Raw genomic sequence first — 22,002 nt, 5'->3', positions numbered from 1 at the left:
GGTGAACTCTCCTGCACCTGCACTGGACAACAGCTGCAACGAGGCTGAAATAACGAACAGTGGGAGAGAGGCTTCCCGTCACAGCCACTTCAACATCACAGCTGAGCTGCAGAACCACCACTGCTTAGATCCGCCAGAAACCAACCATGGGATTAGAGAAACCACGCCCATCTGGACTGGCAGGAGGGGCCCAGATGCCAAACAGGCTGGCCCCACACCCACGTGTGGTGGATAACAATTCGGGAGGGATATCTCCAGAGAGAGGAGTCCCAGCCCCACACCAGGCCCCCAGTCCAGGTTCCCATGCCAGGAAGATAAGTCCCCACAACTTCTGGATGCAAAACCAGCAGGGACTAAGTCAGTGGAAGAAACTGCTGGAGCCCAAAGCAGATCCTCTTAAAGAACCCACACACGGACTCACCTACTCAGACTCACTCCTCAGGGCTCCAGCACCGAGATGGCAGCTTGAGGAGCACCAGTGGCATGCAGGGGGAGGCTGAGGTGTCTGGCATCAAGGCCAGCAGAGGCCACTGTCCCTTTTGTAAGCCCTCCCCACACAAAGCTGGTAAGCTGGTGCCATATCTGAGACTCCATCAACCTGGCTGACACTGGTTGACCTACTTTGGAAATCCCCAGAGACTCTACCCACCCAACTTAATGGCCTACCCAAGCTTCTTTTCCATATGAATGGTCTTGGCTCAAGTGGCAGAACTTCCTAAATCTTCTCAAGCAAGCAGCAGCTGGCCTGAGTGAGTCCCCTGGCCCAGAACTAGCAGCCTAGATTCACAGCGTGGCTTCCCCTGGGAATCTCCAAGCCCAGCACAAGGAGCAGCCATCTCAGATTGCCTTACAGCTCAGGCAGGGTGGCCCCAGGCAAACACAGGCAGGGTCTGACCTTGGCCTGCACCACCGGGAAAGCCCAGGGCCAGCGCACCCAGTGGACAGCACCACCACCCTGCACAGCTGATCCTCCCCAGACGGCGGAGGGTGGTGGTCAGTGGTCACAGCCAGTCCTTGCAGCTGACTGGCCTGGGCACATCCCTCCTATTGACCTGCCAACAGCAATCAAGGCTCAACCACAAGAGGAGGGTGTACTCAGCCCACACAAAGGGTGCACCTCGAGTACCCACCTTGGGTGACAGGGGAGGCTGTGCCACTGGACTCTATAGGACACCTACTATAGGCCACACGACCAAGACATGGAGTCAAACCAGCTCTAGAAACAAACACAGGGAGACTGCCAAAACGAGGAGACAAAGAAACACGGCCCAAATGAAGGAACAGATCAAAACTCCAGAAAAAGAGCTAAACAAAATGGAGATAAGCAATCTATCAGATGCAGAGTTTGGAACACTGGTTATCAGGAAGCTCAAGGAACTCAGTGAGGACCTCAGCAACATAAAAATGATCCAGTCAGAAATGAAGGATGTAAGAAACATTCAAAGACATGGAAAGCAGGGACCTAGAGCCAAGTGTTCTACCCAGAAAAGCTATCATTTCAAATCGAAGGGCAACTAACGCGCTTCCAGACAAGAAAGATACTAAAGGAGTTCATCATCACCAAGCCAGTATCATGTAAGATGTCAAAGGAACTTACTGAAGAAAAAGATCAAAACTGTGAACGTTAAAGTGGCAATAAATACAAATCTATTAACAGTTGAATCAAAACAACAAGCTAAGGAAACAAGGAGAGCAGAGACAGAATCACGGATACAGAGAGCATTGTGATGGTTGGCCGACTGTGGGGGGGAAGTTGGGGGAATGGGGGAGAGGTACGGGGACTAAGAAGTACAAATGAGTAGTTACAGAATAGCCCTGGGGAGGTAAAGTACAGTGTAGGAAATGAAGCAGCCTAAGAACTTACACCATGACCCATGGACATGAATAATGGTGGAGGACTGACTGCCTGAGCGGAGAGGCTGGTGGGTGCAGAGGGTAAAGGGGGGAAAATGGGGACAACTATGACAGCATAACCGATAAAATATAACTTTTTAAAAAAGATTTATTTATTATTTATTTTTAGAGGGGGGAAGGGAGGGAGAGAAACATCAATGTGTTTCTTACATTGGTTGAACAATGGGTTGCCTCTTGTGCGTCCCCAACTGGGGACCTGGCCAGCAACCCAGGCATGTGCCCTGACTGGGAATCGAACTGGTGACCCTTTGGTTCTCAGGCCAGCACTCAATCCACTGAGCTATACCACCCAGGACCAATAAAATATAATTTTAAAAAATGGAAGAGAAGCTAACTGTCTATCAACAGGTAACAGACACACTATGTGCCCCCACAGTGAGGTGCCCCTCAGCAGCCACCTCGAATGGCCGTGCTGACAGAGGAACGTGTAGACCCACAACCCTCACAAACGCAACGGTGGCTGGGAAAGCTGCGGACTGACAATGTATTGTAAGCTTTACAAGCCAATGAATCCCCTGTGTAGGTAACACATGCTTGGTGAAAAGGAAATCGAGCATGGCCCCCTCCGAACAAAGGTGGTGGGCGCTGGCTTCTCCAGCGGCTGGGTGGGGCCTGCGAGAAGGCTCTGGCCCAAAGGGAGTCCGCAGAGGTGCTACAGGCAGCGTCTGGGAACTTCCCTGAACACAAGGCGAGGACGCTCCCTGCGCCCTTTCTCCACATTTCCCGAGGGCCACTGCTGCTGGATGCGCGGCAGCAGGAGACACAGCCGCCTCCACCTGGAGGTGCGCTCGGGAAGAAGGCCACACACAGGGCAGCAGTGGACCGAGGGACCCCGGGCCTCCAGACGCGCTCCAGCACCAGTGCTGGCCTGCCCATCTCTGGCCTCCTGACTGAGAAGGAACGAACTTCTATCACATTTAAGCCACTGTATTTGGAGTCGCTCACACTTGCAGCCAAATCTAATCCTAACCGATGAAAGGCTCTGTAAGGTAACCTCTTCAAGAAAAACAAAACTTGGTCAGGAAAGACAAGACATAAGAGCTTGAAAACACAGCCTAACACAGAGCCCGGCCACACCACTCAAAGCAGGTGGGGTGGGCAAGTGTTAAGTGAACAGGAGTTCTCCATCTTCACGCAAGCCACCTGTGGCCGTGCTCTTCACCAGAGTCAGCGGGGCTGAGAAAGTGGCCCTGCGGGCTCGTCCAGCCTACTCTGCAGCCTCTCCTCCTACGACATGCGTGCAGAGGGTTGTTTCTTAACACAGCCCACGGGACAGGTCTCAGAACTGGGGACACAGCCAGCACCGCTCCAGCTTCTCGGTCACCGAGTGTCTGCTAAGCCCCAGGCACGGTCTCACACCCGGACGCTGCCGGGAAGGAGTCAGTAACCCTCACCCTTGGGGAGTGTGCCCCATTCCAGCTGGACTCAAGTCGCTGTTACGGAGAGAAATGCCTGCTGGCACCCTCCCACCCTCACCCCCCGCCCCCGGCCTGTTCTGAAGTGCCCTCCAGGTTTCCCCTAGAACCCACTTCCTCTGAAAGCACCCCCCAACCCTCATGTGATGGCGTCAAGGGCCCTCGGAGGTGTCTGAAAGCACCCACAATCAGTCCCCCTGGAGAGCTGCGACCGCCCGCCCGCTTCCTCACCAGACCCGCCTCTCAGAGGCTGCGCTGTTGAACGCTAGGGCTCAGCACAGCACCTGGCACAGAGGACACGCTCAGTAACACGTGCTCAAAGAATCGCCAAGGACAAATGGGCCACAGCCTTATGGACAAGTCATGACCAGGTCTGGCTTGCTCTGTCACTCAAAGCTGCCCACACTAAACACCAAAAACACAACAAAACAGATCAAAAGTCCACATAAGTATCATACCCATAGGATTCTTCTTGTCTTTACACCTTTCTTTGAATTCGATGATAATTTTTTTCATCAGCTCGTCCACCGCTGCGTTGGAAGGCGCACACACGAGCACGCGGTTCTGCTTGATCTTGGCGTTCGAGTTTTCATTGAAGTGCCCCCTCCTCTGGTTCCACAGTTCGCCACAGGCACCAGACAGACAAAGAATACTAATGAGGTCTATTATGTCGTTTTATCCTTTTTCCCTATTTCCACATATGTTTGCAAGTTCCCCTTACAAAGAGTTAAAAATACATAAAAGCATCTACACCTCACATTGATATGTAAGTTACTCTGGCATAAAGCCTTACCCCAGCTTCTTTGCACCTTACTTTCCTAGTCACTTATTTTACTCAGGTGTATTCAATCCAACCAGAACTCCGCCACCCAGGGAGACACTCACGACCGTCTCCGAGCAGACGGGACCTGCGACGAAGCCAGCAGACCTCCGCCTGGCCCCTGTGATAGTGTCACCCAAAATAGCACTTTCTGCCCTTTTCCTTCTTAGAACCTTCTCAACCTCTGTCACCCCTGTCTCTGATAAAACTCCACACGAAACCAGAAAGACACACAGACGTGAGGGAAGAGGCACGCCAGGGCTTATTCACACGCCGGCTGGTTCACGCCCAGCAGCAGCGCACCCTCAGTCACAGCGCTCACCCCGCCGTCTCTACCTCTGTCAGCAGGCGGTACAGGAGGCCAACGATGGTTTTCGATTTCCCTGTTCCGGGTGGCCCGTGAATGAGGCAGATCTTGGCAACTGCCGGGGAGTGTTTCACCATGGCGTACGCGGTTTCTATTGCTTTCTTCTGTTCTTCGTTGAAATCTCTTAGGTAGGCAGTCTACACAAAAGATGCGAGTGAGGACGGGCAAGAGCCCAGAGAGACCCACCCTTCAACTCAAAACCACTCTCACTCCTGGGAAGAAAGATACTTAGGAATGTCTGTAGGCTTCAGCCCATCAGCGAACACGACGACCGTATTTCTACTTGTGATTCTTACCGAGATGATGACAATAGCCGTGACTGGTGTGGCTCAACTGGTTGGAGAATTGTCTCCTAAACCAAAAGGTTACCTTTGATCCCTGGTCAGTGCACATGTATGGGTTGCGGGTTCGGTCCCTGGCTGGGGGCACATGAGAGGCAACCGACTGACCAACTTTTCTCTCTCACGCTGATGTTTCTATTCCTCTCCTTCTCCTTCCCCACCCCTCTCTCTAAAAATAAATAAATAAGCTCTTGGAAAAGATGATCCCAATGAATGAACTGTTCTGTTCTTCGCTGCTATTTCTTCTATGGTCCCCCCGTCTTAGTCAACCCTCTCCCTGCAGAGTAAGAACGAGAGATACAGAGCCAAGAGCATGGCTGTGGGGTCAGATCTTGGTCCAAACCCCAGTCTCGCTCACAAGCTGGGTCTCCCAAAACTCCTCGCCTCTCTTAGCCCCAGCCTTTGTTGCCCTTTCACTCTGGGACTCCTAAGGGTGAGAACTGACTGAGATGAAGGACACAAAAGCCCTAGCACACAGCAGAGGTTCAAAAATGTCACTTTCCTGTGGTCTTTCTCTGTGTTAATTTCCTGGAATCACACGCACCTCTTCCAGTGAGACAGGTGCTCGCACACAATGACAACTTCCTCTCCACACTTGTAACAGTGCCACTCAGCTCCCCTACTCCTGAACTCGCAGCACCTGACGACATTTAGGTAGGGCGCTCCCCCGATGTGCGCACACGGCTCTTCAAGCACACCTATGACTGTTTCCAGCGCCCTCCCCTCCTCCCGAGGACGGCTGCCTACCCTGATGCACGCCCAGCGACACCAGGGACTGCAGAGCCCCGCCCAGCACCCCCGTGTGCACATGGGCGGTGTGTTAGTTGCAGACACGCGGGAATACGCAGCAGCGAAACAGAACCTGAAGCCTCACCACCCTGACAGGACATTTTCTGACTTCCCTGTCAGCACATAACCATCACTCACAATTCTCTCCGACGCTGCAGTCAGTAAGTCTTTCGTACAGAAGTCCATGGGGTTTGGGTTCAGGATAGCTCTGGCCAGCTGGTTCCGACCATTCAACAAAGCCATGGCTTTCAATTTCCTTTGTGTAGTTACCAGAGAACTGACTACAACACATTTTACAAATTCATTCAGATTGACTGGCAAGTCATCTTGAGTCTGGATGCAAAGGAAACATTCGTATTTCCCATTACGCACTAGTATCAAGAAAGAGAAAAAGCAGTTTCAGTGACCAGTGAGTAACAGTGTCCAGCTCAACAGGTTATTCAGAAACTGTATTTTGTAACGTATGTTTCTCTATGACATGTGACTTAAATATTCACGCAGTCAACCCTTCTCGCAGGCCTCCCAGGAACCAGGCCACGTTTGGACCCTCCAGAGGCTTCTGCTCTCAGAAGGGAAAGGTAGACCACTGATGTCGGCTGGGGGTGAGTGCTCTGCAGGAAGCAACAAGGGGGCGAGGGTAGGCGGGGTGGGGTGGGGTGGGGGGATTCCTGCAGGCAGGAGTCAGGGGAGGTCTTCCTGACCAGGTGGCATCTGAACAGACACTTGCAAAACGGCCCCTCAGGAGGCTCCTGCTGTCATCCAGGTGAACGCTGATGGCCGGATGGACCGGGATGTAGTAGCCGCGGTGGGCCTGGGCTCAGGGTACATTGCAAAGGAAGAGCCGACAGGTTTGCTGATGGAGTAGACGTAGGGTGTGAGAGAGTGAGATCGAGGGTGACTCCCGGGGGTCTGGCCCGAGCCATAGGAAGAGTGGCCCCACTAAGATGGGAAAAACTCTAAAGACTAGCAGGTATCGGGCAGAAAATCGAGTGTTTCTTTTTTGGATGAGGTCTGAACTACGGAGATGCCCGACGCTTAGATACAGGAGGAGTTTGGGGAAGGAGAGTACCTGAGAAATATAAATTTGGCCAATGTAATCATTTGCGAGAGTCAGAAGCACTCACACCCCTGTTACCACCCCGCTGAACGCGCTCCACTCGAAGAGCTTGCGCTCTGGCGGTGCCCACAACAGCGGGACGCGCTACAGCACGGCCCGGCGCCGAACTTCAAGCGGCTTAGTTGCTGTTTTTCAAATGCAGTGCAAAAAGGCAAAGGAACCATGAAATCACGTTCTCCTCACATCGCTGGGACTAAGGAGGCAACAATGTCAAAAAGGCGGCGTGGCACAGAATGAACAGGCACTCGGCTGGACCTGCCGTTGGGTGCTGAGGCTGACCTGGGCTGAGGTCCCTGGGCCTTGGCTTCCTGACGGGCAGGATCAAATAACTCTTCCTGCTTTGCAGGGCTAGCATTGTTTTTGCTCTGCTATCCGAGGAAGAGAGGTCCCTATGACCCCACGGAGACAGTAAACCCCTCAGGTTGCCTCACAATTAGTTATCTGCTCAGTCTTCGCACTAATCACGAGCCAGAACACCAAGGTGAAACGTGATTCAAGATGCAGCAGATGGGTCTCTCACAGGCTGTTTCACAGTAAACATGACGACAGATGAAGAAACACATGTAAGAAGAGGACGTTACAAATGAAACCTTTTAAATTACAAGCTTAGAGCAGTAAATACTGGACCTTCTCCCGATGAGCTGAGAAAAACCATGAAGGAAGGACTCTGAGGCATCAGCCTGGCAAACACAGGCCCGAAACTAAACGTGCAGCTGGCCCTCGGACAACGCAGGGCTTGCAGCGCCCACCCGCCCCCGCATGGTCAAAATCCTGTGTGCGACGTCTGACCCCCCAAACGCTTGACTCCTCCTAGCCTACTGCTAACCACAAGTTGTCCTGGTAACAGTCCATTAATACATGTTTTGAGTGCTATCTGTATTTACACTGTATTCTTACAACAAAGTAAGCTGGAGAAATGGTAGCATTACTATGAAAATCATAAGGAAGAGAAAACACACTTACAGCATTTACGGAAGAAAGAACCCGCATATAAGTGACCCCACGCAGCTGAAGCCCATGGTGGTCAAGGGTCAGCTGTAGAGCAAACACATGGCTGACGAAGGACAATTTGGGGGGAACTAAAAACAAGCTGAGCGCCGACGGGCTTCCCTCCGATGTCTCGTCATGTACTTACGGACTGATGTGCGGCGGAATTTATGGACATAAGCACAGTGATGTTCACGGGGACCCTGGGTGGGATTCCCCTCTACATCTCTCTTCTCTCCACTCTGTCTTTCAGGAACCAAAAACACCAAATCATTCTCCTTCGGATGAAGCTGTTTAGAGAGTTCGCAATCCTCAAGAGAAACTACAGAAGAGTAAGAAGTCAGTATTTATCTTAACAGAATTATCTTAATTATTTTAAGGAAGGTTAACTAGAGGACCTTAAACCCTGTGCCAAGTCCCAGCGTGTAGAAAGCACTAGCAATTCACACACACTTCAAAACGGCTACTCTGCAAATACTGATTACACAGAATCATCAAATTTTTCTTAAAACTCCTTAAAAAGGTGAAACAGATGAAAACATAATATTCGGAAGTAGCTGATTTCCTTCCCTTGACATTTTAGTTTTTAACCAAGGAATTTTCTCTTTGTTCCCCACTTTTAAAACCCCCTGGGAAAAACCCCAAAACAGACCCCAGTGTGTGCAGGAACTCGGGGCCTGCTGGTGGCGTTTCAGACGAGGGAAGAGGGGCGCATGTACTAACAGGGCTGGGAACCCAGAGCCTGCCCCGGGGCTGCCAACTCCAGCAGCCACACACAGAGCTCAAGCACAAGGTCCTGGCACTAGGCAGACTGGACCACTGAATCAGGAAGGGTTCAAATGCAGCACACGTAAGAAATATCTATCTGGCCTTGGCTGGTATGGCTCAGTGGATTGAGTGCCGACCTGCAAACCAAAGGGTCACCGGTTCAATTCCCAATCAGGGCACATGCCTGGGATGCAGGCCAGGTCCAAAGCAGGGGGCGCATGAGAGGCAACCACACATTGATGTTTCTCTCCCTCTCTTTCTCCCTCCCTTCCCCTCTCTCTAAAAATAAATAAATAAAATCTTAAAAAAAAAAAAAAAAGGAAGTATCTATCTGAAGGCGTCAGAGAGCAAACACAACAGCAAACCCCTCTGCTGAGACCCAGAAGGCATGAGCGCAGTACTCCCTATGAACATCCGGGAACTGCAGCCCACAGGTCAAGCACTGCCTGGGACGACCTCGTTGGACTACAGACGACAGCTGGAGGCAGAGCCTGCACCGAGTGGGTCCCTGGCAGGCCTCCTGCTTCAGATTTGGAAGGACTACTACACCCAAGGATGAATCTGCAATCACCTGGGTACTTCAGAATAACTCAGTTCCTTAAAGAGGATTAAGATGACACCACCCTGCTAGTGCCCCCCAGAGGCCCGGGGGAAGCGAAGGACAATCCACTCTGGTAGAAGACAGTGTATCATCCTAGGACTCAATGATTTTTATAAACAGCATCCCAGGGGAGAGAAGAGACACACAAACAGGCAGGACCGATACACGAGGAGGACCTCGCAGGGGCTGCAGAACAGGACCCATGCCAGGAACGCTGAGTGAGCACACCGGAGACAGCACACGCAGCGGGATGGGGGCACACACAGGTAACGTCTGGTGCAGGCTCTGCCTTATCGATGGAGACACTTAAAGTATCTATTAAAACCATCGACCTGGATGAATCAAGGATGCACACTCTAAGTTTTAGCCTAGCTACTAACATAGTAAAAGAGGTATAATTTATGAAACAGAAAAGAAAAAAATGAAAAGTTGTTTAAAAATGGGAAAAAAATAAAGAAGTAATCAACCAAACAAAAGAAGATAATAAATGCAATATATAATTAGGTTAACTTGTTTCTACTATTTTTCATTTTACGGTTGGCTCTTTTTTATTAATCTCTGTTGATTTAATGACTCAAAAGTCTCATGTACCAAAAGGAAGCTCTCAAAGACTAGCAGGTCCTGCCTAAGCAGCTCTGCAGTAACATGAAGGGGCCAATTACAGAGGACTGAAACACAAGTACGTTTAAGTCAATGTGTTTAGAATGAAGTAATTTTTAAAAAGCTGACTGGTCAACACCAGCGTTTGCAGTGAATTAACTCCTTATTCTGAAAACTGACCAGGAGTCAAGTACCCGTTCTGCACACCTCCATGAAGTCCAACAAAATAACCAAACGGCACGACAAGGTTTCTCTTCACAGAGCTGTTCCCACTAATAAATGAAGAAATGATCAAATAAAAACACCACCATTTTGTGTCCTTGCATAAATTAATCAATCAAAGCTTTAAGCATAATAGCTGTAAATATTACAGAACAAGACAAAATCAGGACTTCTTGCCAAAATGGAGGCAGAGGTACATATACTTTGCCTCCTCGCACAACCAAAAGAAGGTCAACAACTAATTTAAAAACAAAAATTAACCAGAACTGCCAGAAAATCGAACTGTATGGAAGTCCAACAACCAAGGAGCTAAAGAAGAAACATTCATCCAGACCTGCAGGAGGGGCGGAGACAGGCAGCCGGGCAGAGGACTCGCGGCAAGGCAGCATTTGGCGGACCGGGTGGTCCCAACCTAAAACGTTCCAATGTCCGAATCATAGGGGTACCAGAAGGAGAAGAGGAAGAGCAAGAAATTGAAAACTTATTTGAGACCTGGTTGGTGTGGCTCAGTGGATTGAGCACTGGCCTGTGAACTGAAGGGTCACCTATTCAGTTCCTGGTCAGGGCACGTGTCTGGGTAGAGGGCCAGGTCCCCAGTTGAGCGCCTTATGAGAGGCAACCAATATCTCTCTGACACTGATGTTTCTCTCCCTCTCTTTCTCCCTACCTTCCCCTCTCTCTCTGAAAGTAAATAAATAAAATCTTTCAAAAAAAAAGAAAAGAAAACTTATTTGAACAAATAATGAAGGAGAACTTCCCCAATCTGGCAAAGGAAATTGACTTCCAGAAAGTCCAGGAAGCTCAGAGAGTCCCAAAGAAGTTGGACCCAAGGAAGCACACACCAAGGCACATCATCATTACATTACCCAAATTAAAGAGGAGAGAATCTTAAAAGCAGCAAGAGAAAAGGAGACAGTTACCTACAAAGAAGTTCCCATAAGACTATCAGCTGATTTCTCAAAAGAAACCTTGCAGGCAATAAGGGGCTGGAAAGAAGTATTCCAAGTCACAAAAGGCAAGGACCTACATCCAAGATTTCTCTATCCAGGAAAGCTATCATTTAGAACGGAAGGGCAGATAAAGTGCTTCCCAGATAAGGTCAAGCTAAAGGAGTTCATCATCACCAAGCCCTTATTTTATGAAATGTTAAAGGGACTTACCTAAGAAAAAGATGATCAAAAATATGAACAGTAAAATGACAATAAACTCACAACTATCAACAACTGAACCTAAAAACAAAAATGAACTAAAGCAAACAACTAGAAAGGAACAGATTCACAGGAATTGAGAGCACATGGAGAGTTATCAGCAGGGAGGGGGAGGAAGGAGAATGGGGGAAAAGGTACAGGGAATAAGAAGTATAAATAGTAGGTAGAAAATAGACAGGGGGAGGTTAAGAACAGTATAGGAAATGGAGAAACCAATGAACTTATTATATGTACAACCCATGGACATTAACTGGGTGGGGGGAATGTGGGTGGGAGAAGGGGAGAGGGTGGGGGGGAATGAAGGGGAGAAAAAAATGGGACAACTGTAATAGCATAATCAATAGAATATATTTTAAAAAAAGAAGAAATCAGACATCAGGCATGTCCTTATAAAGGAAAATAACACCATCCATGAAAGTTTGCCAAAGATAATAAATCAAACTTTAATGTGATCAAACCCATAGATCTAATTATCAATTTATAGGAAATGCAGAAGATTAAAAAAAAAACCAGTGTATACCACCAGGAGGCTGCAATCAGCAAAACACAGAGATTCAGTGACCCCCAGGATCAAGGACCCTATTTCTAAATCACAGAGGGAAAAATTAACGAGAGAGTTACAGTTACAGAACCATACCAACCAATGTCAGTGAGTGGACTTAATTTGGATTTTAATCCAAACCAGCTGAAAAAATGTGTTATTTATGAGGAAACTGGAAATTTGAACACTCACTAGCTATCTGATATTAAGGAACTGTTAATATTTTAGCAACAAAGTATTACTTTATTATGATCTTTAAGGTCAGTATCTTTTAGATATTCACTGAAATGAAATTACAAATGACAAAAAAATCTAACCAAAGAGAACCTGCAAAACTTCTCCACAGAAAACTATAAAACATTACTGAAAGTAAACCTAAATAACCGATGATATATACTTCATGCATTAGTTAGAAAATCAGTATTAGAAAGATGTCAATTCTTAACAAGTTTTCACATTTTCTTCTCTAAAACTCACTTGGAAAGCAAAGGACACTAATGGCCAAGGCATTCTCACGGCAAAACAAGGCAGAAGGACTATTTACTGGATGTTAAACCTTACAAAGCCAGATGACACGGGCACCAGGGAGCCCAGAAACAGACCCACACACTAGGTGGGCACGAAGTGCGTGACCAACCCGGCTCTGCGGAGCAGACAGGAGGGTCTCTTCAATAAAGAGCGCCGCACCGGGCGACTCCGCCGCCCTTGAGAACAGAACAGAAACGTGACCCTGCATCTCATTCCTGCACAAAATCCAGCTCCAAGTTGCTGGACACCAAATCCTCTAGAAAAGGGGTTGGCAAGCTTCTTCTGTAAAGAGCCAGACCTCTTCTGTGCGGGCCACATATGGTGCCTGCGGCTTCCTCACCCTCTTCTCCCAAAGCCCTTTCAAATGTGCGCCTCAGCCCGGGACAACACAGACAGGGCACGGGTAGATCTGCAAACTGAGCTTGCTTGCTGACGCCTCTTCCTGACGTTAAGACAGCATCTTCAGGACCCCCCACAGGAAGGAGCTCTTAAATGAGGCACAGATCACTAACCTCATACACACAAGCATTTATGTTAAAAATAAGAAACTCTTCAGAAGAATAAAACACGAATTTTTTAGGACATCGCTGAGAGTCAAAATGCGAGCCCAAGTGGCAGATATGCTTGTGTCCAGATTCTCTAAAGAACCACTACAGATCAGTGAGAAACAGACAACCCACTGAATAGGCACTTCCTGGAAGAGGTTATGGAAGCCCCTACACTAAGTCTGTGAAAAGGCGCTCAACCTCGCTGACTATGACAAAGGCCACTACAAAATAGGTGCACGAGAGAGCATCAGTACACGCACTGTAATGACTAAAATGAACTCGCCCATCGGCACGAACGTGTTGGGGGAGACACAAAACCACATGATTTCTCATGCATTGCTGGTGCAGCACTATTTTGCACAGCAGGCTTGGCATTATCTACCTGTGCTGAACTCAGGCACACCAAGACCCCTCAGTCCACCTGCAGACAGGCGCAGCCAAGACGCACTCACTAAAGCACCGAGGGACAGGAGGGGTCACAGCAGCATTACCCATAAACCCCTGTGTGAGACAGTGAAGGCAGCAGCCCTGAAGCATCTGCACCCCCCACCAATACTTTTCCCTTTGCTGACTTTGCTTTGCAGCCCTTCGTCCCAGTAAGTCACCGCCAGACGCACACAAACACGCTGAGTTCTCTCAGCGAATCACTGAGCTCAGGGATGGTCTGGAAACCCGACACACAGGTCAAACTGCTGGAAAAAGTGTCTGCCCGCAGTAAACTGTGACGCAGTCACACGATGCTCCACTAGCCTGACGACGAAAAGTAACGAATGTGCACGCAGAACGGATGAGCTGTACAGACATGCTAAACAAAAGCAGCCAGGGACGAGAGCGAATACTGTGTAAGTCTATCTTACGATTGAGTAAATGCCAGCCAGCCAATTTAGTGATTTAAGTATTATTTACAACAATGCTTCCCAATTAAGAAGAAAACCACCTCCCTAACAGAAAAAAGGACAAAGGGCACAAACAATAACCTGTCCCCAGCCCCCACTCAAACATGAATGACCAGTGAAGATCTGGGAACAAAACCACAACCTCAAATGCGATACATTTCCACATACAAAACTGAAAAAAGAGTTTTAAACAAGCAGACGACAGAGACGCACACTCCCACACCCTGCGTCAGAGGTGGAAATGCGTCCGGGGGCGGGCAGAGGCGGTCTGAATGAACGGTCTCACGCCTGCTGCTGCACGTCGGACCCGGCACGGAGACTCACTCAGTGTGTGCGACACAGAAAAACCACGAATACTGCCCACGGCTAACTCGAAGTGACCTGTTCAATGCAACTACGGAGTGTGCTTACAACGGAATACCTGTAGATGTTAAATCTGCTGTCATGATCCTTTTAATGACTCTGAAAAGACATCCGCAATGCAGCAAGTGAAAGGATGTCAAGTGCAAGCTTCATGAAGGCAGAAATTCTGTTTCCTTAACAGCTGCCTTCCCAGCATCCACCGTCATACATGCTCAGACAGTATTTACGAGGTGAGACAAAAGTAGGTTTACAGTTGATTGTATGGAGAATAATAATTAACAGCCCCAGCTGGTGTGGCTCAGTGGATTGAGTGCCAGCCTGCAAACCAAAGGGTGGCTGGTTTGATTTTCTGTCTAGGGCACATGCCTGGCTTGGGGGCCAGCTCCCCAGTGGGGGGGCATGCAGGAGGCAACCACACATTGATGTTTCTCTCCCTCCCTTCCCCTCTCTCTAAAAGTAAATAAAATTTTTTTAAAAAGTGAAATATTAAACAAATAAGAATAACCTCTGTTTTGCATACTTACAGCTGCAAACCTACTTTTGTCTCACCCTGCATAAAACCAACAAATATTTGCTGAATGAATGGTCACAAAATGGGTCCAACGACCCCACCACCCACCCACCCCCACCCCCCACACCCGCAGGTGGGGAGAGAACCTGGCGGTAGGACGTACGCTAGTGTGCTCACAGGGCTGTCTCTGCATGGCAGCAATGCGGGTGGTCCCTTTCGCTGCTGGCTAGTGTCACCTGACGTCCTACAGTGAACACACAGTGCCTTTCCCTGAAACAGACCCGTGTGCTCTCTTTCTCAGGGAGCTCTATGGAGTAGGGCGGATTCAGGGGAGTGGGCAGGGTTCATGCTTCTTATGTTGAAGATGAGTAACACCTAAGTGTGACTGTGAGCTTCACACTAATCATGACATGAGCAGGCAGGTGGCAGGAAGATTTGCTCGGGGTCTGTACACAGTTACTACAACCCTCAGCCCGCCGAGCCCCCTCTCTCGCCCTCTCTCTCACACCCGGCTGCCACGGACAGTCTGGGCTGTGGTCAAGAAAGACTAAACCCACACATTTATTATCCGTAACTGTCCAGTAATTATCCTCATTAAGACTTTAAACAGATTCTCTGTAAGAGGTTACAAATTCAGCTGAAGAAAACTATGTCCCAGAAAATTTAAACACTCCCTTGAGCAGAAATCTCCAATTACTACATAGTACATTCCAAGTTACATAAGAAAGAACTTACCCACAAACTCCCAGCATTTTTTGTATTCTACAGGAAATTTTCGTAAATGCAACTCATAGAATCTTTCTTTATTTGGAGAGTTGATCCATTCCTGTGCTACCTATACAAAGCAAATAAAATAAAATAAAAAGCAAATTAAGAGAGCCAAAACATTGTGGAAAGCCAATGCTGAACAGCAAAACTTTCCAAAGTAAGCCACAGTAAAATGCAGAACCCAGAAACCCAAGTGACAGAAACACTAAAAATTAATTCGGGACTTCTAGTTTCCTGTTCTGCATGTAAGATCATAGAAGTTGTCACTCTACCCTAACACGTAAAAAGCTGAACCAGGTGAAAAATTAACTTCTCTAACATTCAACACAGAAGTGAGGCCGCTGCCCCCAAACTGCAGACAGACAGGTGGACAGATAATCACCACTGACCAGAGCAGAACCTGCACGGAGAAACCTCTGGGTCAAAACAGGAAAACCTGGCCTTTACTTGACAAATTGCTGGAGGCTCAGTATGAACTCTAAATGCTAAACACCCTAGGGGAGCCCAGTATAAGGCGCCCCACACTTGAGTTTTACCTCTTCGGAGCTCTACCGGGTCCCCACAGGGAACACTGGAGAAAATTCCCTTTGCTTCCAGCAGAAGGGAGGGCACAAGGAACTACCGTATTTTGCCGTGTATAATGCACACCCACATTTCTGACCCAAACTTTCAGGAAAAAAATCTTTCATTTTAATTTTTTATTGATTTATATTTAGAAACAAAGCCGATTATCATATTCCAAGGTATTATTTTGCATATGGATATCATTATTGCTTTCTAGAGTCACACTCTTAACACATAAGCATAAAGAATTAAAAACATTTACATAAGACACAGAATTAGTACTACCCACATACAATGTGTACCCTTCTTTTTCCCTCAAAAATTTGGGCCAAAAAACGCACACTATACGTGGCAAAATCTGGTCTTTTGAAAAAAGGACACCAGAGCGAGCGTTCAGATCTTTGTCACTGCTCTACTGGGGGGGGGGGGGGGGGGGGGGGCGCGTGTACTTCACCAGAGTCTAACCTGGTGGGCTTCTATCAGAACCTAATACACTTGGGAGAAGAGAACCAACTCCAGCCCACTGCAGCCATGGTGCCCCACCTACGGAGGTGGGGACTGACTACCCAGTGTAAGGTGCCCAGGCCAGAGGCACGGGCTCTCTGGAAGACCAAGGCCGAGTGGCAGGATGGCAGAACACGCACCCTCTCTGACAACTCCCCACATGACAAAAGGCCGACTTACTGCTGCTCCGTTACCTAGAAATTTAGGATTTACGGGGGGGGGGGGGGGGGGGCGGGGTTGCTGCTTCCTCTTCAAGGAAACCTGAGTGAAGGCCCACATTACTTTTCAAAACAACCACACACGTGGGAACTCTCTCCTCTGAGAAGCCTTCCCTTCCCTTTGTGTTGAAGCAGTTCCCCTGGGCTAGCTCGGCCTGGTGCACCAGCACCGAATTGTCTGTACGCTCCACCAGGGCAGAGCCGAAGCAAGTGTCTCCTCCGTACCAGCAGCACCTCGGACAGCGTCGCACAAAGTGTTTGTGAAACCCAGAAGCTACATCACGACACTGGCTGTTTCAACTGCTATGGCTCTGCATGGTCAAAAAGCAACTTCAAAGACTGAATGATATACAGTGAAAACACATACTTACTGTTTCAAAAGTATTCACTACCATCAAAGGGAGAAAAACATTAAAATAATCGCCAGAATCTTGAAATCTGACAGGCACAGGTCTTGAGATGGTCTGACAAAGACTTGCTGGGAGCCCGCACTGGTCAAAGTTCACAAACATCTCGTATTTCCATTTCAAGACCTCTTTAACGAAGGTGTCAGAGATGGACTGTGACGAAGTGCTGTCCAGAGAAGACGAAAGAGGTTTGCTTTCACCAAATGGGAGTTTGTAAGCATGCCTGCTGGAATTACTTGGAGTTGGAGAAAGAACGTTGCACAAACCCTTCACTTCACCCAATGGCTTCGGAGACACCAGAGAAGCCGGAGACCGAAAAACGTTGCACAAACTCTTCCCTTCACCCACTGGCTTCGGAGACACCGGAGAGGTCGGAGACTGAAGAAGGCTGCACAAACCCTTCCCTTCACTCAATAGCTTCGGAGACACCGGAGAGGCTGGAGACCGAAGAAGGTTGCACAAACCCTTCCCTTCACCCAATGGCTTCGGAGACACCGGAGAGGCCGGAGACCGAAGAAGGTTGCACAAACCCTTCCCTTCACCCAATGGCTTCGGAGACACCGGAGAGGCCGGAGACCGAAGAAGGTTGCACAAACCCTTCCCTTCACCCAATGGCTTTGGAGACACCGGAGAGGCTGGAGATCTAAGAAGGTTGCACAAACCCTTCCCTTCACCCAATGGCTTCGGAGACACCGGAGAGGCTGGAGATCTAAGAAGGTTGCACAAACCCTTCCCTTCACCCAATGGCTTTGGAGACACTGGAGGGGCTGGCTGTGGTACCACTTTCAAAGCAGACCGTCCTCCACTTGACTTATTTTTTAGAGCTGGAAGTGCTGAGCTACTTTCCAAAGACTTGGAAAGATGAGCAGTTCGTGAAGTACTACTTGAGCTGAAAATCTTAGTGGTGGAAGGTCGCAAAGGTTTAGATGCAGAAAGAGGCAAACCAGGTTTGAGAAAGACATCTTCATCTGCTGCTTTGGCTTCAGAGTGTTTCAAGCAGCAGTCACCCTGGGTCTTCACAGTTTCAACACAACCCTGGTACTTACATTTTGTGCTACTCAAAGACTCCAACTGAGGCTGGTGTGCAGAACCTTCTTCCACCTGAACTCTGTGTTTTCCACGGACCACTTCGATGAGCTCGTCATCGTTCTGCATTTGCGAACATAAGTCCATATCTTCAGGATCGCGCTGTGTTAGAAAGAGATCATTTCCCTCCGTGTCACTGTCGCCGTCAGGCTCTGCCTTTTTCAAAGCTGCCACCTCTAGGTGATGTCCCATCAGGTCCCCTCTCCCTGGAGGGTCTTCTGAAGTGGAGACCATGATTTCACTAGTTGGTCTTCCTCCATTTAACACTGGGGAATTACACGGGTCCACCTGAGGAACAGTCCGTGCCTTCGCAGGTCCTTGTTCGGGAGACGTGCACTGTACTGACTGGTTTCCACTGCCGTCAGACGTGACCTCAGCCCCTACACTGCTACTCCAACCCGACTTGCCCGGCTCTGGCGTGACTGCGTCGGAGTGCTGCGCTGCTCGTGCTCCTGCTCCTGCTCCTGAAGCATTTGTACTTTTAGACTCAAAAAGCCTTTGTCTGTTTTGTTTAGATCTCTGTCTTGTCTGCCTCTGAAACTGAAGATCTTGACTTACAAGCAGTTTCTTATCTTTCACAGGAAGAGTCTGAGGAGAAATCAGTTTAGTCTTTTTTCGGGTGTCAATCACCCCAACGTTTTTGCCGTGGTCACGTAACTGCACTATGCAGTCCAAAGATCGCTGAGACAGCTCAAAGGCCCGGCGACGCCCCTTCTTCAGGCCGAGCCGCTCCACAGTGGAGGCTGGCTCGGGGCACTGGCGGTCTTTCTTCGGTGGCACTATGAAAGGGGCTGTCCTGCAGCTGATGTAATGTGAGCTCTTACTCTGCCCTCTTTTAGTATCTGAATGTGTCTTCTTAGCAGTTTTAGAAACTGGGGCTCTCCGGACGGGTTTGGAGTAAGTACAAGGCTTTGGCGAAGACTTCTTCAGGGAGACCGAGGTGGTTCTCTGAACACTTGCTTTGGGAGAGGTCCTTATGCCTGTACTTCTGTTATTTTTGGTTAGCGCTCTCTCATTATCAGACTGGTCCTCGTTTCTGACAGAAGATGAAGGCCTTAAACCATCTTTAGTCATCGGTCTTTCAATTTTTTTCCTCTTAGGTTTTTTGACTTGAACTTCACAAGATTCCTCAACAGTACTACTGCTTGGTGGTTGTGCATGTTCAATGTCCTCGGTTCCTTTTTTAGTAACTTCTTCAGACATAGGATAATCTGTATCATAACCCCAATCATTTGTGGTATCAGCTATAGGAGTCCAACATGAATTTTTTTCATCCCCTTGAACTGAATTCCTATTGTCTGGTTTCTGATCTTGCCAAACCGAAAATACTTCCTTTTGGCTTTCAAACTCAAAAACCTGAGAATCGGAGTCCTCAAACTCCACGGGGGAATTTGTCCTTTCTTCTTCTGTACTCTTCCTTTCCGTGTTCGTACCAGCCGCTGAAGCACGCCGCTCCAGACATTCCTCCTCAGCACGCGCTTTGTCTCGTTTCGTGCGTTTCCCCAAACCCAGAACCCCTTCGTCGTCAGCATTATCTTCAGAATCTGAAATGATGATAACTTGTCCACAGCAGGTTTCCCTGTTATCATTTTGGTTGACTCTGAACCCTTTTTTACCTTTTGCTTTTCTTTGTAGCTGGGGCGAGCTTTTTGAGACTGAATCTGATGGAAACGTAGAAACACTGGCTTGAGCCATCAATGATAATTTGTGGAGATCTCTGTCTACCTGAGAATCTGTTAAGATGTCAGACTGCAGACTGACGCTTGGGACCTGTTCTATCAAGTTAGAAGAAACCTGATCAGCACCTTTGCTAATTTTCTTTCGTCCTGACTCAGGTGAACTCACAGGATCTTTAAAAGGAGATGCTCCATGCATGGAAGTATTGGTCACTTCTGGAAACGAGACCAAATCTTTTGTATCAACGTGACATTCCTGTATTAGACAATCATTTTCATGGGGAAAAAAACCACCTAACTCTTCCTTCTTCAATTGTTTTTGTTTCGGCGATACACTGTTTGGAGATCTGTGCCCTCCGGTTTTGTTCTCCAGATCATCATCAGAGTCTAAAGTGAGATCGTGTAGGAAGCTATCCCCTTTCTGACCTTTTGTATCTTTCCTTGAACAGACGTTCTCAATGTTAGGTTCAGTCAGGTCTCCCTCCAATTTCACAGCTCTACTGACCAAAGCACTTTTCCTGCGTTGCTTCTTTATTACATGTGACAACTTAGCACAGATTTCACTTTTCTGTGCCCTGGTTTTTGCTTTTGAGGTTCTGCCAGGGACAGCATCCTGTGAAGAGAAATCCTGCTTTGACGTGGACCCCTTCTCCAGAGGATCTGTACTGGAGTCAGTCAACGGACGCATGGACGTAATCGCTCCTTGGTCACACCCCCTTCCTGGACCACTTCTTGAAGTACGGTTCTGTGGTGTACTTGAGGAATTATCTTTTACAGACTTCTGCTTCCTTGTACGTATTTTAACTTGATCTTGGGCTCTTTCGGGGAAAAGGTTTTTACTCTGCTTTAAGCATGACTCAGCTGACAGATGGCTCTCTAGTTTCAAATCTTTTATATAATTTTTCTCATCTTCTTCTATACTGTTACTTGCTTTGCCTAATACGCTGCTCTGTTGCACCTGACATACGTCAGCTTTCAATGGTTTAGCAAACGTTGGGCTTTCCAGACAGCGCATGTCTCTTTCACACGCCTCCCCTACTGGTTCACCTTCTTCTTTGACACAAGATGCAGGAGTTGTTTTACAGGAAGGAGCCGGCCCCACCAGAGCGGCGTGCTGAGGCACTCTGAGTCTGATGTTTCTAATAATTTGCTTTAAACAGGTTTGTAGGTCTTGGGTTTCCTGACTAGTCAACTGCCAACCTAGAGATAAATTTCCTCGCAGGAATAAGTTGAGTTTATCCCAGAATCGCTTACAAAGTGTCTGCTGCCCAAGCTGATAACCTTCTTTAAGGAGACTTCTAATCAGCTGCACACAAGCAAGCTGGACTGAGTTAGATGGCATTGGATGCAGGGACAGAGATGTCACTGCTGTTCCTTTGGAGCCGCTGCCGGCCGACTTCTCGGAACTGCGCACGAACGCAGTGGTGGGGAGCTTGGCACACTTCACAATGGCCTCCACCCACTGCTGGGAGCTGACCCAGAGCAAGTGAAGGCACTTCCTGCTTCTATGGAGCTCGATCACTGACACCAAAATCAGGAAAAAAAACTCAGTGACTTTGTCACATGTGACAACGGTCCGGTTGAGGACATCCTTCACTTGGGAGTACAGATGGTGAATCACCTCTAGTATGTACACCACGCCCAGGTCCTTAAGGTCCATGAGGGACTGAACGAAAGGGATGAACCACAGAAATGTGCTATTGTGAACGCGCATGTCTTGACCGATATCTGACTGAAGCACATTGGCCAAAGTCTCCATTTCTTCGTACATGTTCGGGCAGTAATCTGGGCAAACGGCTGATCGCCTCCCTGAGTCCTGCAACACAGAAACACTGGCATTCAGACAAACAAGGACCATTCCTGAGAGGGTTAGCACACAAGTTGTAAACAAGAAAATAGATGGCTCAGTTTTCCTATTTTGGTTTACACATATACATACCCCGAGAAATTGAAAACGCAGCTCAATTTTGAGGGTCAGGGTGCATGTAAGGCGAATTTACAACACCTCCATGTCCCCGGGCCCTCTTCCCATTAGCTGGCTTTGATTTCTAATCACATCCCTTATCTACCCCTACCCCGTAAACCTCCCACGCTTTCCACGTACACGTACTTAAAAACTAACCTTGCAAGGTGTGCATGCTGTAGTCTGTTATTCCCTCATGCATAATACATCTGACTCAACCAAAAAGCCTTTATGAAGCAGCTGACTCAGAACAGCTGCAGAGCGTAAAATTAACAATTCA

General features: G+C 48.3%; 1 protein-coding gene across 9 annotated transcripts in view; it reads right to left on the bottom strand.

The window, feature by feature from the left end:
- The window catches only part of SETX (senataxin), a 58,671-nt gene that overhangs the window by 19,744 nt on the left and 16,925 nt on the right, over window positions 1–22,002 (bottom strand). For all 9 annotated transcript variants that reach the window (XM_053919459.2, XM_053919455.2, XM_053919460.2 and 6 more), the window contains 6 exons: window positions 16,962–21,575; window positions 15,272–15,371; window positions 7,899–8,072; window positions 5,785–6,017; window positions 4,486–4,653; window positions 3,788–3,938 (listed from right to left, as the gene is read on the bottom strand). In XM_053919459.2, coding sequence (XP_053775434.1) covers window positions 3,788–3,938; window positions 4,486–4,653; window positions 5,785–6,017; window positions 7,899–8,072; window positions 15,272–15,371; window positions 16,962–21,575 — 5,440 coding nt within the window. The remainder of the gene's footprint in view (window positions 1–3,787; window positions 3,939–4,485; window positions 4,654–5,784; window positions 6,018–7,898; window positions 8,073–15,271; window positions 15,372–16,961; window positions 21,576–22,002) is intronic.

Source organism: Desmodus rotundus, chromosome 1 (assembly GCF_022682495.2).
Source record: "Desmodus rotundus isolate HL8 chromosome 1, HLdesRot8A.1, whole genome shotgun sequence".
NCBI lineage: Eukaryota > Metazoa > Chordata > Mammalia > Chiroptera > Phyllostomidae > Desmodus > Desmodus rotundus.
The sequence above is the reverse complement of the archived record's forward strand: the minus strand, read 5'-3'. Positions and strand labels throughout refer to the sequence as shown.